This window comes from Talpa europaea (assembly GCF_964194135.1).
Source record: "Talpa europaea genome assembly, chromosome: 4".
In the NCBI taxonomy this organism is placed as follows: domain Eukaryota; kingdom Metazoa; phylum Chordata; class Mammalia; order Eulipotyphla; family Talpidae; genus Talpa; species Talpa europaea.
In genome coordinates, this window is record NC_140070.1 from 137,453,071 (window position 1) to 137,468,116 (window position 15,046).

The 15,046-nt window shown below is 37.4% G+C and overlaps 1 protein-coding gene across 2 annotated transcripts in view; it reads right to left on the reverse strand.

Annotated features, from left to right (window-relative positions):
* GRIK1 (glutamate ionotropic receptor kainate type subunit 1) overlaps positions 1 to 15,046 on the reverse strand; it is a gene marked incomplete at both ends in the record, with an annotated part of 352,921 nt that overhangs the window by 137,655 nt on the left and 200,220 nt on the right. For both annotated transcript variants that reach the window (XM_084231835.1, XM_084231834.1), the window contains one exon: positions 295 to 462. In XM_084231835.1, coding sequence (XP_084087961.1) covers positions 295 to 462 — 168 coding nt within the window. The remainder of the gene's footprint in view (positions 1 to 294; positions 463 to 15,046) is intronic.

A 15,046-nucleotide genomic window follows, 5' to 3' on the forward strand; every position in this document is an offset into this window, starting at 1 on the left:
ACCCTCAGGAAGGAAAAACAGATCAAGCCTGACATTTTCCATTCACAGCTGAACCAGTTAATCATAGAGCGGAGAGCACTGAAGGGTAAGCTAATCAGAAAGGCCCAGAAAACAGAACTAGGCAACAGCCATTAGATAGTTCTGATTGCACTGGACAGTGACAAGGGGGACCAGCATTTCCTGCTGCCCATTTGCACGAAGATATCCACTTTGAACAAGGGCAGGTAGCAAAAAGGTGACTTGTAGAGCAGACCTATTACCCAAAGAAGCTTTTAAAAGTGTGAAAAGAATTACCTCTCCGTGAAGCTTCAAAACTATCAAAAAGGTTAATTCTCTGGATGTCATAGGTTAATGTGGTGTTAGGCATCAAGGTTCGATTTCTGTTGATGCTGGTGACTGCAAACTTGAATGCTAATTCTTCAACATTAACAGGTTCGTTTTCCACAGTTTCAAAAATCCCTCCTGCAGAAGCAAAAGAGATGCATGAGCAATGTTAGTCACTTTATTCACATGTATTTTTTTTTTTTAAATAAGAGTAAAATCCAGACATGGAAAAGGCCCCAAAGAATAAATGTGGAGTGGTCAGAAAAAATCCCAAACCCAGTGCTAGAAGTTCAATTTATCAGCATGTGTTACACGCGACAATTAGGTTGAAGTTCATCTGTATGCTTAAGATTCTAAATCTAAAGGTGAACTGTATAATACCTCTCAGATGGTACTGAATATGTAGTACCATGTACAGGATAATTGATAATAGTGTGGAGAGCAACTTTCTAGAGCTTGGTCATGATTCACCCCTGGGTTGAATTAATCATCTGAGTTGTAACCCAGAGGCCCATCCTTCCTGGAATGAAGATCTCTACCTGGGCACAGACTTTTCAGATGCTAGAGACAGTAGCACACCATAGATTGAGGTCAAAATGAGACATATAGACTCTTAGATTTTTTAGAATGAAAACATGTAATTTTTCTTTGTGGTTCTAAATCCTTAGGTCATATTCTATTACTTTCCAACATGCAAGGGCAGATTGAATGAACTGTCTTCTTTTGTTTTGTTTGTTTTAAAAAACTGTTTGGTCTGCTCCCAAAACTAGCCTGCATCATACCTCTGGAGAAATTTGTTCTCAGTGTGTGAGAAAGCATGTACTAAACCACTCATATCTTAAACAAGAGTCTCTCATCACAAGCCACAATACAAAATATCAGAGCTTTCAGTCTCATCAGAAAATTCACCTCTTACTTTGCTTGACACACAGAAGTTCATAAAGGTCACTTAATTATTACTAATTGTACATTCTTAAAGTTCTTTATGAATTGTCCTGTGATAATCATTTGACACAGTATACACAGTAGAAACCCTTCTAATGGGAACCTTGATTGACCAATCCACCTCATTTCTGTTCAAAAAGATATTAATTGGTGTCTATGGGATGCTCAATGCTTGTAATGAGCAGACAGCTACTCATCTACTGTTACCATGGAGTGATTTCTTAGCAAAGGTCAGCTGTAGGTTTTTTCCAGATTTGTCTATGCTAGATTGACTTGCAAATTGCTTAAAACTCTCTCTTCACTCAAAAAGCTTAAAAGAGCATAAAAAGAAAAATCTGAAGCTGAAAAGCACAAGTAAACATCAAGAACATAGATATGATTTTTGTATCTGGATATCCTTTCTCAGAAAGAGAACACCAATCGGCAGAGTCTAATTTGTAGAAATGATTTTGATCTTGCCTTGAAAAAACAATAAATAAGTACATATGTATAATGCATACATTAAAATTAACTTTCTTTAAAATTAATTTTCCTTTCCTCCTAAACTCTAAACTGACTTTTTCTGTTAAATAACGAACGGCAATGTTAACGCCTCCTTTGGGCAGTGACTCTGGGTTATAGACTGGTGGCAGGAGATGTTCACGTGTGGCTGTCTCCCAGCTCTCTGTGAAATCAGAGTTCAACAGTACATGAGCCCCATATATGAAGATGCCAACCTTTGCCCACAGATTCATGTTGGACATTCATTCTGAAATCATTGCTAGGAAAAATTTTGTTTTTAAATATTCTTGTATTTTTTCCTTTGTCACACAATAAGAAGCAGGTCCTTTGAGGAGACTGTCAGTTTCTCTCAGAACTTTTAGTGATGCCCAACAGTGAGGGTGTAAATTCAATAAGAAAGTTAAAAAAAAAAAAGAGCCTGCATCATCCATTTCAAATGATGTTTCACTAAAAATAAAACAAACAAACAGACACAACCCCCAAACCCAAAAGATCTGAGGTCTAGAAAATGAGTTTTTTTTTCAATGAACGGATGTGTATATTTTCACTTTATTTGTAATGGTCTGTGGGCCCTGGTCTTGGTTTCTTGCATTGCACTCTACGGGGAAAGATGAATGTGGGTATAAACAGAGCTCAGGAAAAGGCTGTGCCCCTCACACTGCATTCACTCATCTGGGAACAGGTGTCATACAGGGTCCCTGACAAAGGGCATGAAACAAGCTGTATACTGGCATTCTGGGGCAGTTTTAAAACTCAAACACAGGGGTCCTCCCTGGTGGCCTACAAGTTAAGTGCTATCAAACCATTGCCATCCATTATGGCATGAGTTTGATCCCCGGCCAGGGAGCTGACCCACATGGCGCAGCAGACCTCTCCTGTCTCACCTCCTGCTCCCCTCAGCAGTGTATTTCAGTTGATCTGCCTGCTCTGCTCCCCACTCTGTCTCTGGTGAATTTTCTTACTACCGCAACCACCTCTGGCCTACATCCCAGTTCTTATATGCATAAATAAATAAAGTCTTAAAAAAAAACTCAGAAACATTTTTTTTTTTAGTATGGGTTTACCAGGAGACGTGCACACAGGGTCACCCTTGGTGTGTCCTGAGACACCATAGAGTATTGTTGCAACTCCCCACCTAGGCTGATCTCAGTGGTTCCAAAAGGCAGAGCCTCAGGCCAAAGAGGATTATTCTCAGTCCTCAAGATCTCATGAGTTTGCCTTGCCAGGTTTTGGACTCACTTTGACCATCCCCCCATCCCCATTTCTGATACCCCCTTCTGGAGCAGGAATGCCTGTTCTCTGCCTGTCCTGCCATGGTGTTTTGCAAACACTTACCCTGTTTTATTGCACAAGCTCATAGCTGAGGAAGCATTTGCCTCAGGATGAATTGTATTTGAGTCTCACAACTGCTTTAGATGCAATTTAGATGAGATAGGAGACTTTGGACTTTAGAGTTAATGCTGGAACAAGTTAAGACTTTGGGATGTTGGCATGAGATAGATATAATTTGCATGGCAAGACAGGAATTTGGAGGTGCCTGAAGGCAGAATGACATGAACTGATGTTGTGTACACCACAAAATCCTAAGCCCTAATGTGATAGTGTGTGGAGGTCAGAACTTGGGGAGTAATTAGATTATGTAGACCCACCTGAGAGAACTTGGGGAGTAATTAGATTATGTAGACCTACTTGAGGTTAGGTCTACAAATGGGTCAGCACGAGACACTAGGTCTGCTCACACCTTCACCTTGGAATTCACAGCCTAAACCACTTTGAGAAATGTTTATTTTTTATGCCACCCCATATATAATATTTTTTATACCAGCCTAGGTTGACCAAAACATGCCCTTTTTTTTTTTTACCCAATGGATTGAAATTTAGACAATTTCAACTAAAATCACATCTATTGCCTCCCCTGGTGGCGCAGCTGTTGAGCGCTGGGCTGCGAAGCTGCCCGCAGCCTTTGCAGTGCCGGTTAAATCCCCAGCCACCGGCGAGGGTCCCATATGGCGCAGCAGACCTCTCCTGTCTCGCCCGCTGCACCCCTTAATGTACTTCATTAATCTGCCTGTTCTGTTCCCCACTCTGGCTCTGGTGAATTCTCTCACCCTTCCGTGCTTCTGACTGTACCCAGTGCTTGTATATATATAAATAAATAAATCTTTAAAAAAATAATAAAATCACATCTATGCATGTAGTATTCTTTTCCAACAGGATTCTGAATATGGCACAATAATTTAGTACATGGGGAGAAACTGGAAATCTCAGTGCAAATTTCAGTGGCAGAATTCCACCCAAGGGCAAGGGTTTTGTCTCTGGAGCAGAATCCTCCAGCAACAAGGCTAAGTGAGGCCATGGGCAGTAGTGTTTTGTGACCACACAGAGCCAGTGGAAACCACAGAGAGCCACGAGCTGCACAGGGAGCTGGCTGCCCTCAATGAGTGATAGTGGAAGGTAGTGGGAGGGTCAAGTGGGGGCTTATGACTTGTGTCACACAATTCCCTCTAGTGTTTGAAGAATACTTTCATAATTACAAAGCCTTCCAGTTAGGTTAACAATATGAACTTTATAGGGAAAGGGTAGCACTTATAAAAAACTAAGATTAAAGACTGTGTTGCTTACAAGGGTACCTAAAGTAACCAAGCAAGGCCTCCAAACTTCTAGACTTCATCCCATGTGTGCTGAATCACAGGAAACAAAAATAGGGTGCAGGAATATGCATATGACAAAAGCCAAGGTCCTGGGTCTCATTGGCTGATTTTTTTTTTAAGGTTCCAAGGATACTTTATAACCTATTTTCTAACCTACTTTTAAATCACCACCTTCATCCAAAGACCTTTTCCTCTAACCTCATGCCTTAAAACTCAATTTGATATTCTGTCCAATAAACATATGTTAGATTGTACTCTGGAGTATGTATGTGCTTTTTCTGAAGAAGTCTGTGTTTAGATTTAACAAAACAGAATTGAGTAAGACCCTAGTTTTTCAGAGAGTATTGCAATTAAAGTAAGTGATGTGGTACATATATACCATGGAATATTACTCAGCATTCAAAAAAGATAAACACATGCAATTTGCTGCAACATGGATGGCGCTGGAAGGGATCATGCTCAGCGAAATAAGCCAAAAAGAAAAAGAAAAATACCGGATGGTCTCACTCATAGCAGGAATCTAGAAAACTTAAATAATGGACCAGGAAAATGAATAACTATAAGAAAGTGAAAATCAAAATCAACAAAAAACTATGAACCAGAGACACTTTTAGGGGGGCGGGGGCGGGAGGGGAGGGATTGGGGTCAGAATGGGGGGCTGCAATTGTATGGGGAATATAACAATAAAATTTATAAAAAAAAAATAAATAAAATTAATGGGAAAATACACTGGAAAAAAAAAATAAAGTAAGTGAAAGTACAACACAGTGGGAATTGAAGACTTTATGACAGATACTATCTTAAAGAGAAGCAGTTCTACTTTTGCTTTTCATTTCCGTTCTAGCTCTTTCTCGATAGAATCCGTGCTCTTGTTTTAAGCCACCCCATTTGTAGTGATTGTTATAGCAGCCACGGGAAACTTATACAGCATCCCAAATGTCTGAAGAAAGTCTCAATAGTCATGCAGCTTTTAATGACCGTGTCTTTTTCCTCTTGGTACATATTGCCTGATTCAATACTTCAAGTAACAATCTATAGCTCTCTCACGTCTTTATTATGTTTTTCCATTTTATTCTGAATATTAAAGCATTAAGATGTAATTGTACATACTCTGATAAATCCCAATTCCTCTCTTAACTAACTGCAGTTAGTACACACTGTGACAAATTGTGAGGTCACCCACAAAGGAAGGGTAAAACTATTAGCTGGCGATCAAATAATGAATGTTTCTATTCTGCGGGCTCCTGTTTTGCATTCCTGTGGAATAATAACCATTTCAGAGCCATCAACAGAAAACAAGATGGCAATTTGATCTATTCCTTTGCTGATAGCTGCTCCTTAAATATACAGTATTATATTGCCTCTCTTTATTGCCACATCCATAATTTTAGTTTATTACATCATAAGCAATTTACTATAGGCCTATATTTACTGCACCTTTAATTTCAAGGCTGCACATTTAAATTCTAAGATTCCCTTAGATAAATACTCTATTCCCCACACAGCTCACCTCTTGTTTTACTTTGGCGTCCAAGACACTCTTGTTAAAGATTTCATGCTGGATGAATTTGGATGGGAAGTGAGCATTCTTTGCGCTAATAGATAGTGAATAGACCAGTGGTACCTGAATTTTTACCTTTCAAATAGTCCTAGATTGGAACAGAGCTAGGAACAAGGACAAGGACAGCCTCAGTGATCTGACTGTTGCCTAAACCTGCTTGCTACAAGTGTCTTCCAATTTTGGTGTTCTTTGAAGATGGAGAATAGGGTTTGATGTCTCACTTGAAGAGGTAGCCACCTCTAAACTCCCTCCTTAATGTCTCAAGGAGAGTAGCACCAAGTAAATAAGAAGAGCCTTTGGGGAGGAAGAAAGCATGTCTATAGAGTAAGGACTTTCTGATGAGCTCTAGAATCTAGTCCATTATTGAAAACTCTACATAAGGAAAGGCTATGGGTCATGGGCAGGCAAGTAGATGCTGCCAGTGAATTTTCTTAATAAATCTGAGATGCATATGTAAAGAAAAAAAATTATCCAAAGCCAAAAGGACTCTTATTCCAGTGATATTCAGTATTCAATTTAACTCAATTCATTAAACATCATCGATCATATATTAATGTCTAAGACTACATTATCAGCAGTGTGAGATACAAAAATGAAAAAGAACTTGGTTCTTGCCCTCAGAGGAAGTCTTTTGGGATAGGTTGATTATTGATGGAAGATTACCAAAATTTAACAATGACAGCAGTCCATTACCCCATCAACAAACCAAGAAGCCAACAATTTGTCTCTTTCAACATAGAGTCTTTCCAGACTCTTCCTGCTTGAGGTGATGTTTCCCCCTCTTTTGATAACCTATAATCTAATGCTTCCTTGGAGAATGCATTTTGGTGTAAAATTTTAAGCCTGGAATCCAACTGTTCTTTGAGTGTAGGGACAGTGTTTATGAGTACTTTTGTCCTCTCTGCCAGGACTAAATGCCTTAATTTGGACATAGCACATTGTCCCAATAGATGATCATTCAGTTGAATTAAAATTCTTCCTTGGGCCTTAACATCCTGCCAGGTAAAGTAGTATATCTGGCTAAGACAATCTGGCCAGCTTATGAAAGAGATGGGAAAGAGGAAGGTGGTTGTTGAGACACGTAGAGACTAGACTGTCCATTACTGACTTAGTAGAAATCGATCATGCGCTCTCAACCATTATGGCCCATGGTCCCCAAGCACTTTCAAAGCTCTGAGCCTCTCTCAAGGCTGCCAGCTCATCAGGCTGCCAGCACCTTGACATCATGGGGCAGTGGCTCATCTCCTATTCAACTAAAGTTTGCAGCTGAGAACCAGGAAGATTGCCAGTGATACATGCCAAACTTTTATTCTTATGAAAGTCTGTGATCATGATTGCTCTAATGTCCCTTGGGAGCAGTTACATTTTTAGCTTTTAACATCTCATTTAAATGACACATATTCCTACTAATGGACTCAAGTTCCATTTATCTACTTATTAATTAAATGAATGGAATATGTCAGGTCCATAACCTGTCCTTGCAGGGAAGCTGTGTTATGCATTTTATCACAATTTTCTAGTTTGCTTCTCCCTTATTTCTGCTATTTCTCAGGCTGAGATTTCTTCTTGCTAAGAAGGAAATAGGGCCGTTAAAGATGAGAACTGATATCTGAAACCAAAACAAATGGAAGTGTATGACTCCAAAGAGTTGTATTTACCAAGCCTGTACCCAGAGGTTCCCATGAGATGCAACACACAAAGGCACTCAGGCCTCAAATTTGCTTGGGAAGCAGGGTTTGGAACGATCCCTTTTAACAAATCCACACTTCACGATAACATACCCAAGTTTCTAACCTCTTGCGGCAATGAAGGAATTCAACTCTTGAACCCCATGGTCCTCACATTTCATTGAGTAGCAGAGTTTTCCTTGGAACTGTGACTTGAAAAACATAGAAACACATTTTGAATGTGTTTGTCCAGTGATCGGCTTTCTTTGGGACTAAGAAAGATTATTTTTGTTCTCATTTTAATGCAAAGTTAGCTTTAGGATCTTGATGAGAAATATAAATTCTTAAAGAGGCCATTGTTTTTTGAGAAATTAATATTAGACTTATAGTATCATTTTTTTACCTTTTCAATTTGCAAACATAACCTAAGCATGCCGCCCTCTGAAAAAGGATATCTTTTAACTAATCATTTCAAAGATATGTTGAGGGTGGTATATAAATTCTTGATATTTAACATAAATATTTCAAAATGTGGTCTTTTACTACATTTTCCCTTTTTCTCTCTCTCATTACATTAGCTTTTTAAAACACCTCTGAATATTTATTTGAAAGTTTGAAAAATCCTTCAAATAAACTTTTCATTTACCAGTATAAAAACTATAAAACATTACACAATGGTAATGTTTTAGAACATTTAAAAAGGTTACAAGATCTGAGATGGAAACACTCACAAACTTACTACAATCCCTTTCAAGTGTCTCAAATTGAAATTCTGTATTTGTTATAGTTCGAGTAGCCCCGAGTCCAGAAGGCATTTCAGTTCAGCATGATACCCTCCTAGATTTGCTCTCATCGCATTCTAAGACCCAACTAAAATCATGCAGTTTGCATTGACATGAATAATTAATAAGCCTATGGCAGCAATTTCTCAGAGAAAAATCTCTTTGTGAAACATTTAGGTCCCAGATGAAGAGAGATAAACTTGACTAATACACGTAGCCAAGAAAGCTACAAGTTGATCAAACATAAATCACAGTTAAATGTCATGTCACAGAAGGATTTGTGTTCAGAATGCCACTAGCAGGAACTTGGGGAAACACGCAACAGTTATTTTAAAAGTACTAAAATTTGGCAATTCTCTTTGCTCATTTGCATATACTTAAAACTACATTTCCTTCAGATCTCCAATCATCGCCACCACTGTGTGATGTATGGGAAACATTATATTTTTCTAAATAATTTAACTGTAAATACAGAGACACAAATAACCTGGGTAAAAAGTTGAAAAAAAAAAAAAAAGGAAAACACAGCAAAACACACTGGCATCACCACTGTGAAACAATTGTTAACATTTGGGTGAATTTCCTTTCATTCTCTCACTAAATATAGCTGGATCTCTTTGAAAAAATGAAGATGATCTTGTCTTGTTACCACCTGCCATTTTCAGATAACTCTGTATCATTGGTTTCTCCCTCCAAAACAACCCTCATTTCGTTTTCTAATATTGTCTGGATATCAAAAGGAATCAACAACCATTTTTTGGCTAAGCTATTGCTAATTCTTCACTGTTATAATCCCCATTATGATTGGCATTTGGTGCTTTTCATGCTTTTCTTTTTTTGAAAAAAAAAAGATTTATTTATGCATACGACAGCTGGGGTGCAGGGCAGAGAGGCAGGGGGTGAGAGGATTCACCAGAGAGAGAGTGGGGAGCAGAACAGGCACAGCTACTGAAATACACTGCCGAGGGGAGCAGCAGGCAAAACAGGAGAGGTCTGCTATGCCATCTGTGGGTCTCCTCCCTGGTCAGGGATGGAGCTCGTGCTGCAGTAGCTGCGGATAGTTTCATAGTGCTGTATCTTAACCTCTTGCACCACCAGGAAGGCCCCAACTTCTCATGATTTTCTTGGGAGAAAGCAGCATGCTTTGGAATGTAGTCATTAGGTCATGAGATATAGACAGTTTAGACTTTTGTTATATGATACTAAACGGCCATGCAGACAGGAGGCTGCAGCTGATACTTGTGTCTACCTGTGTAAAAATACCCAGCTGAATTGTCACTTTCCTGAGAATCTGAATCTGTATGGTTTTTAAGTCAATTTGTGATAGCATTTACTATTTTTTCCTATGTATTCCTTTGAACACTGAAGAGCTTAATTCTTATAACTTATTTGCTACCTATTTGATGTCTGTAATTTTATTTTTTTATGTCTGTAATTTTAAATGATGCGTACCTCTCCTTTGCCTTTTAATAACTTGAGATAGCTTTGTTTTTGTTATTGATGTAAGTTACTCTCTTACCCACGAGGACTTTAAATCCTTGACCTTTTTATTGCAAATATTTCCCAGTTTATTATTCATGCTGATTAGAATTTTAGGCCGAGGAATATTTGAAGTTTTACAGTGTCCTGTATGTTGATTTTCCCCTCAAAATATGAAACATGTGTAGTGATTATTAACAGGGTGGCTCTTTCCCTGTGACCATCTAGGCACATTGCACCTACTTTGAGATTGGATGGGTTTTGTGATTAGTTTGTCCAATGACTAGTAAATAGAAGTTATGTGTGTCACTTCCTGCACAGAAGGTATAACTACCAGTAAGCTCATCTGTAGGGCTCACTGTTATGCTCCCCTCTATACCAGTGATTGGGCAAATAGGTAAGAGGTGCTGTATTATTCTGGGAACCAGAGAAAAGATCTTGAGCAGGCTCTAGAGTACACTCACTGTAATCATTGCAGCAGGGAAACAACTTTGTCTCCTATTTTTTGGGGGGGAGGGGTAGGTGGTTGAGAGGAGTTGTCATTTAAGTCACTGAATTTACCTTCATAAGAATGTTGGAATATTTTCTATGAAAAATTTCTCTTCTGGGCCTCCCCTGGTGGTGCAGTGGTTGAGCGCTGGGCTGTGAAGCTGCCTGCAGCCTCTGCAGCGCTGGTTCGATCCCGGCCAGCCAGCGAGGGTCCCACATGGCGCAGCAGACCTCTCCTGTTGTGCCCACTGCTCCCCTTGCAGTGTATTTCTTCAGTCTGCCTGTTTTGTTCTCCATTCTGTCTCCAGTGAATCCTGTCACTCTCCCACACATCTGGCCTGTACCCCGGTTCTTGTATAAATAAATAAATAATTTTTTAGGGAAAAAATAAGTTTATTTTAATTATTTATTAGTTTTATTTATTATTTATTATTATGTATTAGTTTTATTTTTATCATTTTCATTAGTTTCAAAAACAACTCATACATTATTATTTTAACTCATACATTATTTTAGAGGGTTTTTTGACAGTTGACATTGATCTTTTGTAATACTTTTTTGTTATTATTGATTTTGTTTTTGTGAGTCTATTTATATGTACACGCTTCCATGCACTAACATAATATACTTTAATAATCTGTTTATTGTTTAAGGTATTTTCAAAATGTAATCATCTCCAAATAACCATCATTTCTGTTGTGCTTATTGTATTGGGGAGAACTTTTACAGTAAGAAAGTAACGGTGGGCAATCAAAATATGGGCAGAAGAGCTAAATGGACACTTGTGCAAAGAAGACATACCGATGGCCAAGAGGCACATGAAAAACTGTTTATCATCTCTTATTATCTGGAGAATACAAACTCAAAACCACAGTGGATACCACCTTATGCAACAGAAACAACTCGTGCTGGTGAGGATGTGGAGAAGGAACTTTATACACTGTTGATGGGAATGCAGACTGGTCCAGCCCCTAAGGAAAACAGACTAGAGGTTTCTCAAAATATTAAAAATACATATACCACATGGACCCAGCAATTCCACTTCTAGGCATCTACCCAAAGAATGCAACAACTCTAATTTGAAGGGATTTTTGCAAGCCTGTGTGGCAACACTAGTTACAATAACTGAATTATGGGAACCAGCTAAGTGATCAATAACAAGGCATGGACTAAGGAGATGTGGTCTGTACACACGGTGGAACACCACCCAGCTGCAGAAAAGATGAGGCTTTGCCTCTTGCAACAATGTGGATGCAACTGAGGGAATCAGGCAAAATGAAATGAGAAGGAGAAAGATAAATCCAGTATGATTTCACTCACATGTTTAGCATATACAAACCAAGGAACTGACAAAACTAAACCAAAACAAATCTTGGAAATATGACTGCAGAATTGAGGCTATTAGAGGGGAACAGAGGGTAGCAGAAGGACAAAAAGGGGCCCAGTGGTCTGTAGTAAAGGACTATGGGTGCTTTGGTGGTGGGGGTGCTATGATGACATACATCAAGGAGATGTGAACCTGCTCCCCTAAATCATACACAGTATTGTAAATCAATGTTACCGCAAAATAAAATAATGTGAGGGTGGGTCTCTATTTTCTTCCTAGCTTAAAAGGAAACACCTCTACTATTAAACCATTAACTATGATTCCAAGGATAGAATGCAATAGTTATAATATTAGTATAGTATAAGAAATATAAATGAAAACTTATATGCACATACCTCAAATAATATGGATGAATTTTATAAAGTAATTTTCAGAGTTCAATTGCCCTTCTTCTGAGTTGCTTTCTGTGACTACATTTCCTCACATTCACTCATCCTTGCAATTATGGGTACGTTGTATTTCATCACTGAGGTTTTTTTCTCCAGTATATTACAGAAATTCATGTGTTGACATTTTTATGTAGCATTTTACAATTTTTTAAATAAATGTGATTAGTGCATAAGGTTTCTTTTTTGGTGTATAATCCTTAACAATTTTGTCATCCAAACTCAGTAAATTGTGAAGTATAGCTTTCTGGTGATTTCTAGAAAGTTTGGTTTTGTTTGGAAAACCAAAGAAATTCCCTTAAGCTTAAAAGAATTCATCAATAAAATTTTGTGGTTTGAATGTTTCTGTAAATTGTTCCTTGATGAATTTTAAAGCTTGTCCTTTAGTTATGGATATTTTTGAGTAGACATCAATAATTGAAACTATCAGTGATTTCAATGACTTTAATTATTTTATATTACTTTAAATATTATAACATTGTAAATTATTAATATTTTCAGAATTTAAATTTTTATGCTGCCATTATTATATCTCTCAATTTTTTTAAAAGATTTATTTATGCCTTCAAGAACTGGGGTACAGTCCAGATTTTATGAGGGGTAAGAGGATTCACCAGAGACACAGTGGGGAGCAGAACAGGCAGACTAACTGAAATACACTGCTGTGGGGAGCAGTGGGCGAGTCAGGAGATTTCTGCTGTGCCATGGGGTTGCTCCCCAGCTGGTGTGGGGAATCAACCTCGTGCTGCAGTGGCTGCAGAGAGCCTCATAGGTTGCAAGTTAACCCCTTGTGCCACTAGAGAGGCCCCTATTATATCTCTCAATTTTGGTTTTCTTCATATTTAATATTTCGGTGTTTCTTGATATATTTTAACCATTTGAATTAAATGTTAAATGATAGAATATTTCAGTGTTTTATTGAGTTCAAACATTTTAAAGAATACCAAGGTTATTCATTTTAATATAATTTTCAGAAAAAACATGATATCTAGTAAGGAAGTAATAACTTCTCATAACTTCTCTCATGATAAATGTCAAGAAATCAATTTATTAATCTTTTTTGATAGATTAAAAAATAGCACCAGTGTGACTTTGTGGATCTGTTTTTACATCTCAAATGTCCTATATATTTTCTTCGATCTTCTCCTTAATCTATTAATGTAAATGAGGAGACATTTATAAGGAAAGCTAATTAGAGTGTATGTGCTGTCAATAATCATGGAGTCAAAGGTTAGATTTAGTAGCTAATTTTCACCTGATTTCATTCTTGTAGCTATTTTTTTTTTGGTAGTTTCTTAAGTGATATCTTTTGATGTAATTATTATTTTTTCACTGTGCATTGTATTTGATTTTTTTCATATGGGTTAATTTTTTTAAAATGAAACTATCTCCATCAGATGTCACCACCAATGGGTACCCAATACCAAATCACCCCTCATCTATTGTGCTTCCTCCCCCCTTGATATTATCACAACTAAAAAAACAAACTAATAAAAATGCAAAAAAATTAAATTGTGGAATATATATAAGAGCGTATGTAATTAAAATTAAAAGACAATGTAAAATTAAAATAAAATTAAAAGATAAACAACTGTGTATTTCTATCCAGCTTAAAACTTTTGTAAATATATCTATATTTTTTATTTATTACAGCATGTGAATTTTGTTTGTTTGTTTGTTTGTTTATACATGCACTGGGTACAGTCAGAAGCGCGGGAGGGTGAGAGAATCCACCAGAGCCAGAGCGGGGAGCAGAGCAGGCAGAAGGACCGAAGTACACTGCTGAGGGGAGCAGCGGGCGGCAGGAGAGGTCTGCGCGCCATGTGGGACCCTCCTCCGGTGGCCGGGGAGCAGCCGGGGATCGAACCGGCGCCGCAGAGGCTGCGGGCAGCTTCGCAACCCAGCACTCAACCGCTGCGCCACTGGGGAGGCCCTCATTTTTACTTTTTTATATAGCTTTTGGGTGTTCTTCACACATCTTGATATGTGTTTTTGAATTCTTGCTCTTGTATAGATATTTTAAAAATACATTATTTCCTCACAAATTCAAAATTAGAGGTTTTTTTAATTTCAAAATTTGATGTTTATGAAAATTTTCTTTTTCATAATTAAAGAGAAAATAACCCAATACATTATTGAAACTTTGAGAAATATAGAAAATTTTTGAAAAATAGACTCATTTAAAATTCTACTGTGCAGACAGTTAACAATATCAAAATTTAGATATACTCTCTTCCAGTCATTTTTTGCAATATGTGAATATATATACTGGAATCATATTGCATAGTAAATATATTTTGTGTTTTTTCTTACTGATATCTTCCATGTTATTCTCACTAAATATAATTTCAGTAATGAGTAATATTACATCTCAAAAGAAAAATTTATTTAGATTATTGTTAGATTTACCTTTATTTCTATTTTTTTGCTATAACATTAATTCTTCAAAAAATACATCCTTGTGAAAAAATTAATTGCACATCTCCATTTCTTTAATACTTTTATATGAAATTCAGTTTTAAGAGTACTTTTCATTTTTAAAATAATTTACTTATTTATATATATATTACATCATTGTTCATTTTTAAGGGTCTCTGTGAATATTAAATATTACCTAACCATTCTTAAGAAAGATTGCATCATTTTACATAACTATCGGGAGTGTATTAAAGTGCATTTTACTCTGAATTCCTAGGTATAGTAAATAAAAAGAAATCCACTACCTTGACAAAAACTTTGTGATTGCTAGTTCTCTCAATTGGCATTTCTTAGATCTCTCATGGAGCCAGTATTGCCAAAGTGCTGTTGCATTTCCTTGTATTTCTTCTTTTGTCCTTAAGTCCTTGTCCCTGCCCATTTTGGGTGGGGTATCCA